General features: G+C 45.6%; 1 protein-coding gene across 4 annotated transcripts in view; it reads left to right on the plus strand.

The window, feature by feature from the left end:
* LOC138580132 (zinc finger protein 25-like) overlaps positions 1-19,029 on the plus strand; it is a 340,122-nt gene that overhangs the window by 223,490 nt on the left and 97,603 nt on the right. For 3 of the 4 annotated variants that reach the window (XM_069650436.1, XM_069650438.1, XM_069650439.1), the window contains one exon: positions 4,477-4,572. The exons of the other annotated variant lie outside the window; for it this stretch is intronic. In XM_069650436.1, the coding sequence (XP_069506537.1) occupies positions 4,477-4,572 (96 nt within the window). The remainder of the gene's footprint in view (positions 1-4,476; positions 4,573-19,029) is intronic. 4 annotated transcript variants of the gene reach the window in all.

Here is a 19,029-nt window from a genome sequence, read left to right on the forward strand (position 1 = left end):
GGCGGCCATGTGTAAGCATTTATGAATTAGGGAGGCAGATTTGAGGAAGATTTTATCTTTGGTGGAGAGCCAGTTGTTAGACCTTCTGAAGTCAGATATGTGAGCTCTCTTGGGAATGTTGAGGGCTGCTCTTAAAGCATTGTTTTGTAAAATCTGTATCTTATTGTAATGTATTTGTTGCAACCTTGGTTCCCGGCCGCCGTGCACTTTTCCAGATCCCGGGTCCCTCCAACCGTACCCCCTCCTTGAGATTAGTCCGGGATCCCAACCACTACTTCAACCAAGTGGGCCCAGTATCCAAGCAGCCCACCCACACTACTTCCAGTCCCTCTGTGCGTATGTGGTCAAGCTCCTGAACTCCGCTCAGCCACCAGTTTCTTCCAGTCCCCTATCATTCAACATCCGCCTGCCCCCCCCGGTCTGTGGCCCCTCAGGTCTGCTATCCTGGACTGCGGGCCCCTCGCGCTCTCCAGCACGCAGTACAATTTCTGCACTGACTACTTGCCACCCTTCCCCCGGGTGTAGCCGGCCACAGTGTTCCGTGATTTCAGAGGGCCTCCAGTGTCCAGGCGCTGCACTGCCGGCATCAGCAGGCTGACCCCCCCGAAGCACAGTTAGTTTCTAGGCCTCAGAGGGGCCGTTTGGTCAGGTGCAGGGGACCTATGCTCTGTTCCGTTCCAGCAATAGATATTCCTGAGCCAGCTGGCCCTCTCACCCTGGCCCCCCGTACTGTCAGAGTCCTCCTGATTCCCTCGGGCACCTGGGCCCCCGCCGTCTCCAGTACCTGAGACCACCTCGCTCCTCCACCCCACCGGCCCGAGGCTGCCCAGCCCCTCACTGCTCCTCTGACGGTATGGCGCACCGCTCCCCTGCGCTCCTTCGGAGCCCACAGCTGGCCACTTTCAGCACCGGAGGGCAGGGGGAGGGGTTGCTTCTCACCTGCCCCACGCCCCTCCTCCTCCTCGCTGCCAGGGCAGAACTCCTGCAAAACTCCACTCGCTCTCCCCCGCACCGCCGGTTTTCCTCACCGACCTGCTGGCCATGACCTCCTCCTCACCTCCCTTCTCAACAGCCACACTGTCCTGGACCCGCAGCTGACCGCCATCCGCACCGGAGGGCGGGTGGGAGGAGGCGCTTCTCCCAAGCCCCGCAGCACTCCGACTCACCGTCAAGGCAAGTCTCTATCCCCGGAGAGCTCCACTTGCTCTTCCTCCGCTCCACTGTCTTTCTTCGCCAGGCTGCTGGGTGCAGCCGCCTCTTCATCTCCTTACACCGCTGCTGCACTGATCCAGCGGCGCACAAGCACTCAGGCCAGAACAGAGCCGAGCCGCACCGCCGGACCCGGTCCTCCAGCCGTGCCACCACTTCCCGGCCGCCTCCCTGATCACACAGGCCACTTCCACTTCTTCCCGGAAACAGCCGCACCAGATGTCCAAACTGCGTCCACTGCTGCCTCGGATCTCCCGCAGCTCTTCCCACTAGTCTGCTGCAGTTTTTGGCCCCAGAGGGTCAGATTTCGTCCTCCACTGATGTCGGGCTACGGAGAGCCCACACAAACCCAGCCATCTTGGTCGTGGGCTCTCTAGCACCCCCCCCCAAGAAAATGATACTTGAGTTAGAATTCAAAAGACTACAAATCCATGCTGAAACCAAACATCAGGACATCAAACTAGGGGAAATGGAAATGCAACATGCTCTTGAAATGAAGAAATTGCCTCCTGAAAATGTTTCTATCCTAGAGTCTTCTAGGTCTTCCAGTCCAAAGAGACTTTGCATACCTAAAGAAGCAGGGAGTATGTATGATGTGAAAATTGATATTTTGGAGTGGTTGGGTGCTTTTGAATATAACTATGGGATTCAGGGTTTCACAGGGTATCAGTTGATTCCTTGGCTTTTGTCTAGGCTCCCCCAGGTTGCAACTGATGCTGTAATGGAGGTGGGGGAACTTGAAAGATTGGAGTATGAAAATGTGAAGCTAGCTTTGATAGCTAGATTTGGGAAAACTCCTTCCCAGTACCTTAAGAGGTTTAGGACCCTCAAAAAGACTGATGGTGCCCCTTGGGTTACCTGGGTGTGTGAATGTTTAAAAAACTTAGATGGTTGGGTTAAGGGTTTAAGGAATGAGAAATCTGTTTTTGATGGAGTTTTTTTTTATGCCTGCTCTCCTGAGCTGAGACAGCATTTGGCTGACTAAGGAAATTGATGATTCAATGTCTTCTGAGGGTCAGACAAACCAACTCTGTCTCGACGCGTTTCGGGGTCAATACCCCTTCTTCAAGAGCAAGTCAAACTATAGAAAAATACCAAAACAAACTCTATTGGTAAGTACAAATCAATCAAAAGCTAGAATATTTTGTTTCAGGCCCATATATTAATGTATTGAACATGCAAGAAATATATATAATTCATATATCCAGTAGGATTTAGGAAAAACCAATCATCCAAGACGCATTCCAAAGAGCCAGCCAGATGTATCCATGTGTTCAAAATATAGAAAGAAAGGGATTTGTACCCACCTGTAACACCACGCTTTTTGAAGAGAAAATCTGCTTCCGTAAATTGTTACGTAAAATCAGACTTAAGAACTTTTTTGAAATTCAACCTCCAATGGAGAATCAGCCTGTGGTGGAAGATAGACTGGAAATGAGGGCAAGGAGTGACTTTGACCCACACATACAAAACTTGCTATTGAATCTGTTTGAAAAGAAAGTGACATCAGAACTAGGTAAGATTAACAACCAGCGAACCACCCCGTAGAGCATCAAAAATAGACAACTAGAACAAAAGGAAATACTGTCTAGAGATGAAGAATTCACGATAAAACCAGCGGACTAAGGAGGGGCTATCATCGTAATGGACACATCTTTCTATGATAAAAGTTGTCTAGCATTACTGAATGATGAATCTACATACATTAGGTTGGACCATGACCCTATCAATGAAATTAAGACATTGATCTGTAAGACAGTTGAGAGAGCGTTTGAGTACAATCGGATCAATTTGAAAACTAAGCACTAGCCGATCAATCGATTCCCCATCACCCCCATGTTCTACGGGTTACCTAAAATACATAAAAACCACAAAAAAACTCAATTTATACCCATTGTGGCTGGCACCTACAGTGTGTTTGACACCCTTGCTATTTATGTAGATAAACTACTCCAACCTCTAGTGCAGAGAATTCCCACTTACCTTATTCAAAGTCTCTTATTTCAGAGGGCCTGATGCAACACGACAAACATCAAAGTTCCTTTCTTTGTAGGATTTCACATGTACAAATTCTTGGGTGCTCATCTGCCCGGGCTCAGACCCACTTTAACACAAAACCTGCTGCACCGAAGCGCCTGCCTGATCCGACATAGATCCACCAAATATGCTGTGAAAATAAAGCCATCCAAAACTACAACTAGCGTAGTGTCTGAGACCATAAGGACGTGCTGAAACAGGATCCATGCCACTTCAAAATGTGCAGTACAACGCACATTCTCCAAAACACGGAAGAATGGGGATGCAACTAAGATGGCGACTTAGTTGCATCCCCATTCTTCCGGTACACTACAGACTTCCTTAATGGCATTGTCACCAGCGTGCATATTATTCTCTTTGGATGTGTGCAGTCTATATACATCGATCCCGCATAATGATGGGTTGGAAGCCATAGATTGTCTTCTGCTTAACTCTGAAACTGTGAGAGGAAATACACAATTTGTGCTAGAATTGTGAATCCGATTCTATTCAATAACTACTTTAGATACCAGAATGCCTATTATAGACCAGCGTCGGGTACATCTATGGGGTCAGCAATCAAATGTTTTTATATATATATTTGGGGCTCTCCTATAATTTATTCCATATTCTCCATCCCCCCCAGCCCTTATGACCCACCTCCCTCCAAGCCCCATATTTTCCTATGAGTTTTTTCATTGAACATGTTTCAGCAAAAAATTCATCCAACAATATACTGGCGATGTAACAACGCCGTACCAGTCAATTACACTTTCATAATTGATTTCATCTGCTGGTATCTACTTCAGTTGCTTTCCAAAAGCATGTCCCGTTGATCCCCACTGTCCTGGCTAAGATGCCATCCTGCTGATAAGTGTGTAGTGCAGAGGCTCATTGGGCACCCATATTTGCCTTGGTCCCTGCCACGGCATAGTTTTGGTATAGTCTGGCATGCTGCCAACACATCGTGAATGGAGGAGACATATCAAAAAGACTATATAAACTGTTAGATAGGGTGGTTAACTTATGATATTTACTTTATCATAATGTGGGAAAGTGGCTCTCTGTGAAAGAATCTTTCAAAACTCTGTATTACATTATTTAGGAGAATTAACGTGATATTGGATAGAGTTAAAATGCCTGATTCTGGATTGAATTGTTACATCAGTTTAAAGGCTGACTTCAGATTTGTGAACAATTACCGTTTTACCACAGGTTCCCAGATAAAGCATGTGGTTTTCTTTGTCTCAGGAGATCCAGTGATCACAGCTATATTCTCACTGAGTGTGAACCCTGAGGAAGGAGCGTGTGTGCAAGAGGATACAGAGCCTGCGGGAAGACCCAGAGGTGGGTGAGAACCTCAATGCATCGGGTCGAGTGTAGAAGCATATTGAGGTGGTTTTTCTATCGACAGAAATGCCCCTTCCATTGTAGTTACTGCCTTCCGTAGAACCCTGGTTCCTATGTGGAAGCACAGCATGCAGGAACAGAATACGTTGTTCAAAGAAACAGTTTGCGATGATAATTATCGTTTTGGAGCTCTAATGTGTTAGAAGGGTAAAAGAACCACCATTGCACATCTTAATGAGTGAAGGAGTGCAATTGGCAAGGCAGAAGAGCTGAGAAGAGCTGGGTGCTATTTAGCTGGTGCATGTAGCCTAGAAGGGCCAGGTTAGCTTGATATCAAAATCTACCATGGCGAACAAACACACATATGCAAATTTCAACTCATTGCATTTGGGACAATGTATAAATAAACATAATAACACATCTATATAACCTTTAATGTATAAGTGGGTCAAACACATCAGACGAAAGGAAATGTTTGTATCTTATGTGGAAGTTACATTTGCAAAACACTATGTACTAGCTCCTCCTTCCCCTGTGTTAGCTCCTGGTCACTGCATAATGCTGAATTCAGGAACTACTTTCAGCTCCTGCTTATCCAACTGTAATCTCAATCCCTGCACGATACTGCTCTACATGCCCTAGAAGATCTTGGGTCACATGTTAAGAAGGCACGAAGTCAAAAATTAGGAATCCTGGATATAAGTGCTAGGTAGAACCTAGACTGAGTTAAATTATAACACAGGACTATACACATGAGTCTTTCTCTCTGGCTGTGCTGTATGCTTTCTCTTTAAAAAGAAAATGTAAAAAAATTAAAAGGATAACATCATACCTGTGTTCCTCCCTGTGTAGCAGCTTCCGTTCACACACTCTGGATCCTCTGTCTACTTTTCGTCCCCAAACATATGAACCGAGCGCTTCTTTTTTGTACACCTTTTAGATGCTTTTTGCCTCTCATTCACATGTACTCTTTATTAGCTATTTTAAAAAATAAAATCGTCCTTGCCCTACCTCCTTCTCTGTTTGCACAGAAATTTTGAACAATGCATTGGTTATGGGAGAAAATGTGCAACTGCTGACCAATATTGAGTATGTATCTCCTGCCTTGGTATCAGATGACTTCTCATCCCCATTGTCAATAAAGTAGCATGCAACTTGTGATGCTGGAAATGCCTTATCGAGGGATAGGGCCTTCAGTCCATGTCCTACCACTTCTCTATGTGTGGTTTCTCTATACCTTCTGCCACTGAGGTCCATCCTGGTCTGCTGGCAGTGCAGCTCTTCATTTTGTCTTTTGGTGAACAACACCCATTGGATACCCTTGTGGCAGCCATGGCTGGGGTTACACCCTTGTATCCCGTATGTGTGTTTTGGGCACCTGTGTGTTACCCACAGAGCAGGGTATGGGCTGGTGGCAGCTACATGCTGACTTGGCAGTGGCTCTGAGTGTCCACCATTTTTGGGACACCCAGGCCCTGCCATAGGAATCAATGGATTCCTGATAGAAGGCAAGATGGCCCATGTGGCCTCTTGGTTTCTATTGCCTTTTACCGTGTTTCTCAAAGTCCTGGGAAGCCCTGACTCTGTCCCTTCCTCCTGAATGGCTATTGGGTAGAAACACCATATATGTCTCAGTTGTTCCCTTTCCCCCTGACTCACTGTTTGGTGGAAATACCATATATGGTTTTGGTTTTGGGGCTGCCTTCTGCCAGACTGACTGGAGCCTTCACAGGAGAGGGCAGGAAGAAGGCCAAACTTCAATATGGCCAAAGGACAACGAGAAAATCTTGCAGCACGGCCATTTTAGGGCACTACCCATGTGTTGTGTTGTGAATGGAGTTGGGAGTGAACTCACATTCTCTGTTGTGGGTGTCTGGTTTCTGTGTGTGTGACACAATGAATGAGACAGCCCTGACTGAAACTGACATGAATGCAGTGTAGTGTGCTGAAAGGCTGGGTACTTGCCCCAATCCATATCTTTTGTTATGGGTGTCTGGGTGGAGTGAATGGCCTGAATGCCTGTGAGCCCTTCTGTGTGATTGGTTGACTTAGCCTGGCTCGGCCAGAGTGAATGAGGGACAGATGCGTATATCTGGGGACCTCTAACTTACCAATTTGTTCAGAAGCTGAAGCAAGAAGAATCTGTTCCTTGAAGCCCAGCTGAAGACGTCTGCAGCTGCATTTCTTCAATGTAATCCAAAGGACTGATCCAGAGAAGATATGCGAAGGAGACCTCTCCCCGAGCTACAAGGGACCATCGTGCAAAGCTGCTGCTCTTCATCAAAGTATCCTGGAAGCTAGTCCTTTGTGCCTGCCATGCAGAGAAGGGGTCTTCGAAGTCCAGAAGAGGAATGCCGGACATCTCGAGCCAGAGAAGTCCAGAGGTGCATTTTGTGACTGCTGGAAGCCGTTGCAATCTACCGCCCAGAAGAGGGGGTACCCTGGCATAGTGGTGCTGGACACCCGGAGCTGCGGAAGGTCCCAAACTGCCTAAGAACATTTGAAAGGACATCCTTGCTGTCACCCCTAACCACTTTTTCTCACCGGACAGAACCCAGAGTTGCTGGGTGCAGGCAAAGAAAATGTAAAACAATTAAAAGGATAATATCATACCTGTGTTCCTCCCTGTGTAGCAGCTTCCGTTCACGCACCCTGGATCCTATGTCTTCTTTTTGTCCCCAAACATATGAACCTAGCTCTGCTTTTTTTGTACACCTTTTAGATGCTTTTTGCCTCTCATTCATATTTATTCTTTATTAGCTATTTTAGAAAATAGTCCTCACTCAGAATTATCTGCCACTGTTCACAACTAACCTGCCTTTCTTTACTATTCTATGTTGTTACAGCTAACTTAAGAATCCACCTGCCTATTTAAAATGGTCTGCAGTTTGTGCATCTATTACTAGATTTAAGTAATGTGTGGTACCACATAGAGTGCATATATTTGCCATTCTTTGAATAAGTATTCCAAGTACAAAGTGTTATTATTTATATGTACATTTGGTAGAGGTAGGAGCCTTATTTTATATAAAGAAACTGTGTTATCACCTAACATAGTGTGTGGAGATTCCTTTGTGGGGGCTTTGGGGAAACACTGTACTTGAGAACCTGCCTGCATCACCTCCTGAAAGCTTAAGCCTGGCTGCTTGCCACGTTATGTTATGTTACTTTGCATTTATATAGCGCCTTATGTACCATTGGTATGATCTCAAGGCGCTGGTAGGTTGAATGCCCTCGGGAACCGTAGTTCAAGAGAGAGAGAGAGTCATAAGGTGCGTGTGAGCACCCAATATGTGTGCAGGTGGTGTGGCACTTATACCAAATTGAGATCCTTTCTGGTGTGTTCTTTGCCTTTACCCTACCACATAGAGGTCAGAAGTACAGGTACCCACTCCAGTCTTTACACCATTCATCTATGGATGAAGAAGGGGCCATTACAACAAGCAACACCTGACTTTGTGACAAGTCGATCATTGTCCCATATCCCCATGAAGGTGCTGGACAGCATTTGCCAACATTTCTAGGTAGTGGTGTTCAGGCTAGCAGCCCCAGCTTTGGACACTCAGCTACCAGTTTAGGACGGGTTCCCTCCATTCAGTACCCTCTCCATGTAAGAGAGCCCCTGGTGGATCAAGCTCCTGCCAATCGTTTCATCCCAAGGTTGAGCTAAGCTCCATCCAGGGCTCCGGTACGCGGCAGTTACACCCCAAGACAAAAACTCTCTTAAAAAGGACCAGACCCTTCTCCGTCCATCCAAGAAGGCTACCAAATGGGACAAAGGTAAGGAGTCTGTTTTAAGTTCATGAGCCTGCTTCACCCTAGTCGTACATTAAGAAACTTCACAAAATGCATTAGAGAAAGAGCAAACCTTGGTAAGTGGTACCATTTTCAGTAGTGGTTTCTCTCTTGAATTCTTCTAAAAATTCATTTTAAGAAGACCATTTCTAACAATGATTGGCCTCAGTCTTCCGCACCAAAAACAACAGATCCCATTATTATCTTGTGCTCTTCCTGCTCTAATGGCTTTTCAGGGAAACTGCTAAACACGCCTGTGAGGGAAAATGATACCTATTCTCTATGGTTCACCTTTTCAGTTTTAGACTGTCCTCCTCACAACAGGCTTTTGGTCGTTGCAACAGTCCCTATTGGATGTGGCATTCCTCCCAAATGTAAGTGAGGTCTGTGGTTCTAAGATTTTATAACATTATGCTACTATTTTGGCTCAATCATCCAGTCCCAAATCATTTCCTAGGCCCCTATTTTTTGTTTTGTTCGAAGCACAGGTGAAATATCTTTCGTATTTATTTATTTTGTTGCGTGGTTTACATGTTGCCTTTTGGACATTTCGCAGCTCTTAAGGACTCCTGATGATATTATCCCTGTGTTCGTTTAATTGGACTGAGCATATTATGTGATGGGGGATTTGGACCCTAATGATTTTCCCCAGATGTCCCTTGCATCTAAATTTGGCACAACAGACTGATTTAGTTTTGTATGACCTCTTCGTGTGATTCTGGATCCCATGAAATTCTTAGAACCTTTTTTATGGTTCCTGTTTCAGTTACAGTAATCTTGTTGTGAAAATATCAAAGCCTTAGTGATCACCACCTAATCTTTTGCCCGCAATGGATCGTTCACTCCCAATTCCTTTATACACTAGGTCTAGTAAGCAAAATACTCTTAGACCCCGTCCCTTTTCATCGATAGTCATGTGACATCCCTCGGGACGGGGACGGAGTGTGTTGCAACGCAGTCTTCAAAATCTTGCATGTGTCCAATGGTGCAGTAAGTGCCTGCAGTTCTTTTCCTTTGCAGACGTTTTTTGTTTATTTTGTTTGGAGGCAGGACACTTGTGGCATTCTTGTGATGCATGCTTCTTCGTTTCGCAGCAGTCTCTTAGAAGCCTATGTGAATTCTGGGAAGCAACATTTGGAAAACTCAAACGAGGAAGACAAGGACTTCGTCAACAGAAGACTACAGGCAAGTGAACCAGTATTTACTAGGGCAAGCAGATAGCACTAGGCCAATACCGGACGTCAGTACGTGGACTACAACAACAACCAGTAGTTGTAGTCCACAGGCTCCGGCCCAGCGGTTCAGGAGGAGTTAGACACCTGGTAGCGTAGGACCTCTAGCCACACCCGATGCCCAAACCCACCAGTACATTCTCCTGTTGTCTCAGCAGCTTTGGCACTTAGGAAGCATCTACTAGCATCACGGTTTGAGCATGGGAGGTAGTTTGCTCCGGGTGAGAGAGCTGGTAAACGGCTAACCCTGTGCGTTTAATAAGCACAGGAGGGACATTAGACCTGACCACATCGAGGCAAGGCAGCCTCGCCCGTACAAACAGGAGCACATAAGATGCCCCTAGGGCAGGAGGTTGCGCTAAGCGGAGCAGAGCGTGGTGCACACAAAAGTCTGCAAGGTGAATACCCAGGCTTACGCCTCGGACAAGTAGACGACACAGGCCTCCACGTCAAGATTAAAATAATGGGACCTGCTTCCATAGCCTCTGTTGCACATTGGATGGTGTCCACGATTCTGGAAGCATACAAATCACCAAATAAAAGGGACCCAAATGGGCTTCATGCTGGCTTGGTGAGTGGGAAGGCTGCGTCAGTAGCTTACCAGAGGCATGTACCCCTTCTGGAAATTTTCAAGGCAGCAATTGAGCTTCATTGCATTCTTTCTGCAAACATTATTCACTGGACCTTAGTTCCAGGGGTGATGCTGCTTTCAGGCAGGGTATTCTAAAGAACCTTTTCGGACACTAAGGTGTCAACCTACCATTTCTTCAGGTTCTGGAATGCATTGAGTATACACTCATGATTATGGAGGAAAGGGGAATCAGGAGGTAAGAGTATGGAAATGTTACCCATCGCAGGAACACTGGTACTCTTAGTCCATAGACCCCTTTCCTCCACCCTCCACCTTCCCCTTAAGAAAGTAACCAAGTCTGACTGGATAAAGGGACTGACAGTTGGGCAGGGCACGCAAAGGAGTTACTTTGCAGGGTGTGGCAGATTGTGCCTCATCCAAGATTCTAAAGTCTGTTTTGCACCACGCTCCGGTCACGTCCCCCGTTCAGAGGGATGGCCCATGACTATGGAGGAAAGGAGACTATGGACTAAGAGTACCAGTGTCAATACAGTGAGTAACTTTTCTGATACATTGTGTACAAAGTAAGGCAGCATTCTTTGTCTTTTTTTAGACGTTCAAATAGCACAAATCAGAACTTGTCTTTAGCCCTCCAAATGGTTCACTTCTGCAGGATGTCCATCCTATAGATTTGCTTTTGCTTGACTTGCACAGGGCCTCTGCAAATTGCAAATACTTGGCAATCACATGCTAGAAATGTGGTTGGAAAAAGGTCTTAGGCAGATGGAACTTACAGCTTTTTATTTAAACAAAGAAGAAAGTAACACACGTTCTACCAGGATTGATAACTTTATTAGGGTAGCTCATGTTGGCTGTTATCTTTCAATACCACGGAAGCCCCTTCCTCTGGCAGTTATAATACAATTGAAAGAGAGCCGATGTGCATTTGTCTAGTCTTTCTTTTGTTAAAGTACACTGTTAGCACCATATACAAAGTTGTACAAGTGTGCAAAACAGGGGTATCGTCAAAATCATCAAGTTTGCCAGCCCAATTAGGCTTTCAAGCAAGAACAATTTCTAAGTCCAAGCCTGAGAACCGCAACAAATAAGACTTCCTATTCCTAAACAGCCAGAGACTCGTGCAAAATGGAAGATTGGCTTTTTGGAGGGGATATTGCCTGCCCCAGTGGTAGACGGCAATAGTCATCGCCCTTCAGATTTGTTTTCTTTTGGGGTAACCATTTACCAGTAGGAGAAAGAGTGTCCCCATCTGTTCATTAATTGATACAACACAGGAAATGGGATGTTATCTTGCCTTTACTTCAACCCTGCACTCTTTTTCAATAATGACCGAACCTCTACAGTATTGTTGAAGTGATGCAAAAACATTCTCGTGGATTTAATGAATCAAGTTATGAAAGATGAGATGAACAGGAGCATTACTCTAAATTGTGCCTAAACATTCAGGTGGTCCTGCAGATATGAGATCTTTAGACGCTGCAGCAGTTTTATAATTCTGGCAACTCTGACTCAGATTCTGGCAAAAATGTTAACTAGAAACTGGATCTTGGGTTGGCCATAGGAGCGCAACATGCTGACTACAAAAGGCTTCTCTCTGGAATAAATTGCCTTCAAGTGTCCTTTATCCAGTGGCAACTCAACTTCATGTCCTAGGAGGTCAAAGCCTTTCTATCAGTCAGTCAAAGGCCAGGCTGATATTCGAAAAACAAAGGATCACATTCAGGGGAGACATAGTGGATGGTTACAAAGAGGGTTACAAAGAGGGTTTCTGCTTCAATGGGTTATGTTTCTCCCTTCTTGAAACACACCACAGTACACTGGTGTTTTTAAATAGTCTTTGACCTCATGGCTTCTCTGGTCCTGCTGGTCCTCTGGCCAAACCGAAAATAAGAGTTATTGAGTGGCCCTTTGCGCTTTATTGGAAGCTGCCCAAGATGGAAATAGGTTCTAGAATGCATAGTAGCATTGGTAGGCCATTATTATGAATGATTGCACCTTTCCACAACCAGTGATACATATTTCTGTCATCAGACTCTCAGAACCAGAACATGTATAGGTTTGGCTCTTGTCATGAAATGCACATTGATCTTTGGGAATGCAAGGGATGTTTTCTGGCTTTACAATCTTCATTATTCTTCACCAGGTAAGCCTAGTTTAACTCTCTGCAGGCCACGTTCTTCTATGTTCTATCTGAACCAAGTGTCTTCCATTAACCCACATCTGGGACGGTTTTTCGTTGCACTATCCAGCTAAAAGGAAAAATATGCATGGGGTAGATGCTCTCTGCAGGCATCTCATGAGTGGGACATGAATCTTGAAGTCTTCTTGTTATGTTTCAAATGTAGGACTGTTATGCCTCCTTTATGGAAGCGGGTCTGAGCTCCCGAGTGGATACGCTTAGGAGACACTGGTCTGGGTTAACCCATCATGTGTTCAGCACTGAAAACTCTTTAAATGATTATTCTGCCACCAAACCAGCTCTTCTAATTTTGGCCTTGCATCTTCTACCCTTTTCATTGCTCCTGTAGGGCCCAGATGTTCTTGTTCATTATAGAGGGCAGTCCTCCATCCTTCGGGTTCTTCATTAATATTTAGAGACCAGTGTAAGGAAGGCATGGTATCAAACAGTAAGACAGACACAAGTGATCACAATTCTAGGGTGTTTGTTGAACTTGAATTGGGTTTGAAAAACACCTATCTAATCCTAAATCTAAATATGGGAGAAAGCTACGACCATCAAATAATAACGCAGTCCTAGTCGAGTCTGTCCAAATAAAAGGGCCTATACTAATAAACCTATTGCCAATCCTTACCTCTAAATACAAATGGTGTGGGGAAGAAATTTTATGCAAAAGGAAAGTGTTCAAGAAATGATATGTCAGGATATTCAAGCCGTTCGATTCCCTTCCCCATGTTTTCAGCATGAGACAAGGCGGCACACTCGAGCTTAGCACAGTCTTTGGCTTCTCTAGCACGAGGATGCAGTTCAAGACTACAACATCCGGGCCTTCTGTGCCAAAATCTCTTTGTTATTCAAAGTCTCTTATTTCAGAGGGCCTGATGCAACACGACAAACATCAAAGTTCCTTTCTTTGTAGGATTTCACATGTACAAATTCTTGGGTGCTCATCTGCCCGGGCTCAGACCCACTTTAACACAAAACCTGCTGCACCGAAGCGCCTGCCTGATCCGATATAGATCCACCAAATATGCTGTGAAAATAAAGCCATCCAAAACTACAACTAGCATAGTGTCTTGAGACCATAAGGACGTGCTGAAACAGGATCCATGCCACTTCAAAATGTGCAGTACAACGCACATTCTCCAAAACATGGAAGAATGGGGATGCAACTAAGATGGCGACTGGAGAGAGAATAATGCCGGCAACACCCCAGAGCAGCTAACTGTGAAACACAAAGTCTGGTGTGCGATGCCGGAGAGCACAGCAGTGTACTTGTAACTGACCGAGGGGAAACAGCGCCCAAGCATACCCAACGTCTGAAGAGGAGCAACTGTGACACAGAGGCACAGACAGCGCTGAGGCACTAGTGCCGGTCTGGCAAGCAGTGTGGGAAACCTGCAAGCAGATAGTCCAATCTGCCCTACACTGATACCCCAATAAGACCCCACCCCACAGAGTTCATGAAGCATGATCCAAAGGACAAACCCGAGACAGCACCAAGAGCATGCACATAGTAAACCCCTGGGTACAACACAAGACTCCACAAGGAAGCGCACACTAAAGCGCAGGTTGTAACAAGAGCCAGGATACGTGGAGAAGCGCAAGAACCACCAATAGAGACAAGGCTGCACAGACAGCACTTACACATAGGTACTGCACCAATAACCTAGAAGTAAACCCGACATGCAGATAAGCCAGCCCGAGCCACGCTAATACTCCCAACACCCCTGTTGCAGAATTAAGCCAAGAAACAGCCAAACAAGCAGGAAGTAACCAAGCAAAAAGTAAGACGGGTGGTGCAAATGGCATCTAAAGGTAGTAAGACAAAAGGAAAGCAGACTATCATAAAAGCTATCACTTAAGGCCAAGACAGCCCAAGAGGAGAAACATCGCTAGCACCGACTGAAAACACAGAAGATACGCTAGACAAATGGAACCAACAGATACTCGCTGCAATAGCAGCACTGAAGAGATCATGTTCATTTGTTAGACAACAACTGTAAAACTAATAAATAGCCACTGAGCTATTACAGTATTTTCCTTTATGTATTGTCTTTCGCTCCAAGGCAGCAACACTGGATGCTTCGGGGTAGCCTGGGATATCAAATTAATCAGATATCCAGAGTATTTGGGTTCAACATTCTGAAGTAGTCTTAAGCCTTCTGCTCGCAGAGTACCACACGGGAAGAAATAGTGTGTGTTATAATAAGAAGATTATTTTTACCGGGATGAGGTCAGCTCCTTGTTTGTATAATAGCAGCACTGAAGACAGCGCTGAAAACGAAAATAGACGCAGCAATGGTGGACGTGGGTTTACTGCGGCAGGACGTGCATGCATTAGCGGAATGCACAGGACAGCTGGAAACACAGGTCACAGACAACACTAACGAGATCTCTAAGGCAATATCGGAAGTTAAAATATTGCAGCAGAAGGTAAAATTTTTTGAGGACAGGGCTGAGGACGCAGAAGGGCGAGCAAGAAGAAACAAGATTAGGATTCTCTGACTGCCTGAAGGTATGGAGGGCACCAACCCCACTAACTACGTGAAAAACGTACTGCTGCAAGAACTAGGACTAGGGAACCTCATGCAAGGCTTCACAGTAGAGCATGCGTACCGATCTCTAATAAAGAAGTCACCACCGGGTGCACCCCTCAGGCCCATCATTGCTAAAATCCTCAACTATAAGGATGGGGAGACAATGTTGGCATTCTCGAGGACGGGCGGAACCATACAAAGGGCATCAGCAAACTAGAAATATACCCTGACTACACTTTCCAAGTCCAGAAACGCAGAGCCCACTTCATTGCAACAAAGGAAAGACTGACAAGGGCCGGGCTGAAAAACATGCTAATCTACCCGGCCAGGCTAAATATACTGCATAATGGTTGCGCACTATTTTTTGACAACCCATAAGAAGCCCAAGACTGCCTAGATAGTTTGAACGCACTGACGAAAAGCAGGGAATGACACAACGCATGGCCTGTCACGAACAAGCACTGCAACATGGTCACTGGTAAATACCGGAGCCCGGCCAAGCAACATAGACCTAAGTCTCAGGGGGCCAGCCAGCGGACAGCATTTGGAGACACAGCCATATGCCCCAGTAGCTGAACACAACAAAGGCCGTAATTGAACTAAGACTAGTGTGCAGGAGCACAAGTTAAGCAGTCCCAGTCTTCAAAGGTGGGAGTCGCCAGTAACAGTGACACCTAATCTCCCCACACACATTTGTATTTGTATTTGTTTTATATAGCGCCATAATACAAGGCGCTTTACAGTTAACAACAAGAACACATAAACATGGAACAGTAGAAGCAATAACAGTAAACATGAAGCAAACCAGAAAATCTGCATGTAGAACAATTTGCTTGAGAAAAGGGGAAAGGAAAAGGGTGCGGAAGGAGGGAAGAGGGAGAGAAAGTAGTGAGTAAGGTGAGTAGTAGGAGGAAGGAGAATTTAGAAGAGTGGGGAAAGATAAAGAGAACAAAGGGAAAGGTACTAGAGGGAGGGAGAGAAGGGTGAGAGGGGGAAGGAAGTCAGGGAGGGGAATGAAGGAGTGATTTCAAAGAGGAGCGGAAAGAGGAATAGGTGAGGGAGGAGCGGATAGTAAAAGGTAGGGAGTTCCAGTGTAAGGGGCCAAGGAGCTGAAAAGAGCAGAAATGAAAGGAGGCACAAGGGGGTTGGGAGACCGAGAGTAAGAAAAGATCAGCAGAACGAAGAGAGCGAGAGGGGGTGTAAAATGAGGTAAGGAGGCGCAAGGTTGTGAAGAGATTTAAAGACAAGACAAAGGAAGTGAATTTTAAGCTGGGAGTGGAAAGGAAGCCAATCTAAGTGAGAAAGGGAATTGGAAATGGAGATGTGAGGGGAGAGAAGACAGAGGGTGTGGATGTCGGAGTGGTAAAGGGATTTGATGGGGGCAAGATGGGAGGCGGGGAGACCTAAGAAGAGAGAAGAACGATAGACGAGGCAAGAACAAATGATGGAGGATATTAAGAGTTTAGTAGCATGAAAGGTGAGAGAGGGCCGGATTTTGCAGATGTTAAAGAGTTGGTAGCGACATCCCTGACAGGTGAGGGAGATATGATGAGTAAAGGAGAGGGAAGAGTCAACGTGAATGCCAAGATTACGAGCATGGTTGGAAACAGGAAGATTAGAATGGTGAAATAGAATAGGAGGAGTGAGAGAGGGAGGAGAAAGTGTGTTAGAAAAAGAATAAGACTTCAGTCTTATCAGTGTTAAGAGAGAGATAGTGAGATGACATTCAGTTTTTAATGGCAGTAAGACAGCAAGAGAGATTGAGGTGTAGGTCAGAGGTGAAGGAAGAGAAGGAGAGGAACATTTGGGTGTCATCAGCATAGAAATGGTGAGAATTCCCGAAGGAGGAGATGATAGGGGCAAGGAGTGAAGTGTAAAGAGAGAATAAAAAGGATCCAAGAACAGAGCCTTGGGGAACTCCGTAATCAAGAGCGAAGGTAGTAAAGGTTTGTCCACCCCAAGAAACGGGGAAAGAACGGTGGGAGAGGTAAGAGGAGCGCCAGGTAAGGACAGAACCTTTGACTCCAAGGGAGGAAAGAGTGTTGAGAAGTAAGGGGTGATCGACAGTGTCGAATGCAGCAGAGAGGTCAAGGAGGATGAGGATAGAGGATTGCTTAGAGTAGCGAGCAGTACGGAGAGAGTTAAGGACACAGGTAAGGGCATACTCAGTGGAGTGTTTGGGGTGGAAGCCAGATTGAGAAGGGAGAAGGAGAGAGTGGGTAGTGACAAAAGTTGAGAGCTGAGAATAGACTAAGCGTTCGAGCATTTTAGAGAGAACAGGTAGAAGTGAGATTGGGCGAAAGTTAGAAGCGAGAAGAGGATTAGCAGAAGGCTTCTTCAAAATAGGGATGATGGTGGCATACTTGAAGGCAGAAGGGAAGGTGGCTGTAGAGAGACAAGTATTGAAGAAGGAGGTTAGATAGGGTACGAGAGGGGAGTAAATCATAGGAATAAGAAGGGTTGGGATGTGATCAGAAGGAGCGGCAGTGGGGTGAGATTTAGTTAAGAGGAGAGAGACATCAGAAGGGGTGATAGGAGAAAATGTGGACATGCTAGCCGAGGGGTGGTGTTTGGAGGGGAGAGGAGAGGAATAAGGAGAAGAACAGACCATTTTTTGGTGAAGAGAAATTATTTTTTCAGAGAAGAATTTAGCAAAGTCAGAAGGAGAAAGAGGAGAAGTGGTAGAGATGTCAGAAGCGGGAGGGGAGAGGAGAGAAGACGAGATAGGGTTTGAAAGATACGACGAGGATGAGAGACTTGGGAGTGAAGGAGGTTAGAAAAGTATGTGCATTTGGCAGAGTTAAGGCAGGAATCGTATAGAGAGTGATAGGAGAAGTAGTAGGTTTGGTTAGGAAGAGTAGGGGATTTGATCCAGAAACACTCAAGGCGACGGAGGAGACGACGCATGGATAGGAGGTGGGGAGAAAGCCAAGGTTGGTAAGGTTTTCGAGTAGGGCGAAAATAAGAAAGGGGGTAGAGTTGATCAAGACTAGTAGAGATAGAGGAAGAAAGAGAGGATAAGGCAAGATCATCCGGGAGAGAAGAGAAATCAGAAAGGGGAGGAAGAGAAGAAGAGCAGGCATTAAGGAAGAGAGAAGGGCTAAAGTTCCAGGGGTCATTTGTTAGGGTGCACCATAAGCACCCAACCGCTGGGCACCGAACGCCTGGTCGGACGAATTAGAGAGAAGGGAGCAGAAGCAGGTTAGTCCGAGCATGCATTGCATTGCTGGGCAGTTTAAGTTGGGAATGAGACAGTTGGGCAGGGGGGAGGGCAGGGCGTTATCAAAGGGTAAGAAGGGGAAACCAGATAGTACATTACGAAAGATGGTCGCAACCAGAGACATAACCTCAAGAAACAGTAGCCTTGAAAATGGGGCAACAAAGAGTGACGCTTAAGCACATACATTATGGAAGATAGCATTATATACCGACCTGGAACATACATGGCCCTAACAATTATGTGAAAAGACAGAACAATAACATATCTGCGTAGGAACAATATAGGGGTGGCCCTGTTACAGGAAACGCACCTAGACAAAACCAGACAAGAAAAGATAGCACAACAATGGGGATGCATGTTAGTGAGATCCACGTAGTCAACATACTCTAGAGGAGGCCTTATATGGATAGCCCCCACAGTCCCAATAAAGATACTACACACGAAGAGGGATGATGAGGGCAGAAATGTACTAATCCATGGCATTCTTTAAAATAGAGAAATATGCATTGTGAAAACCTATGAACCTTTTTTCGCTCACCTTAAATAAGGCTAGGCCCGTACAGAAAAATAATGCTTTTGTGGGGAGCGGACTTCAATTGCACACTTAACCCCAAATTGATAGGTCGGACGACAGGTTCAGGAGACCCTCCCCCCAGCAAAGTTTCTAAATAACCTCCTACAGTCCTTAAGCCTGGTTGACCCTTAGAGGAGGACGCTACACCCAACAGAGAATACCCGCACCATTCCACTCCTTACAAAGTTCACAAAAGGTTAGACTACAGATATTAGACTAGATTATTTAGAGGAGAGGCACACATAGGTGAGTTTTAGGAAGCAGTATACAAAGCCAATGTACTTTCAGATCACTCCCCATTAGAACTCAAGTGGGTAATAAC

Source organism: Ambystoma mexicanum, chromosome 3p (assembly GCF_040938575.1).
Source record: "Ambystoma mexicanum isolate Mex_15411 chromosome 3p, UKY_AmexF1_1, whole genome shotgun sequence".
Lineage (NCBI taxonomy): Eukaryota > Metazoa > Chordata > Amphibia > Caudata > Ambystomatidae > Ambystoma > Ambystoma mexicanum.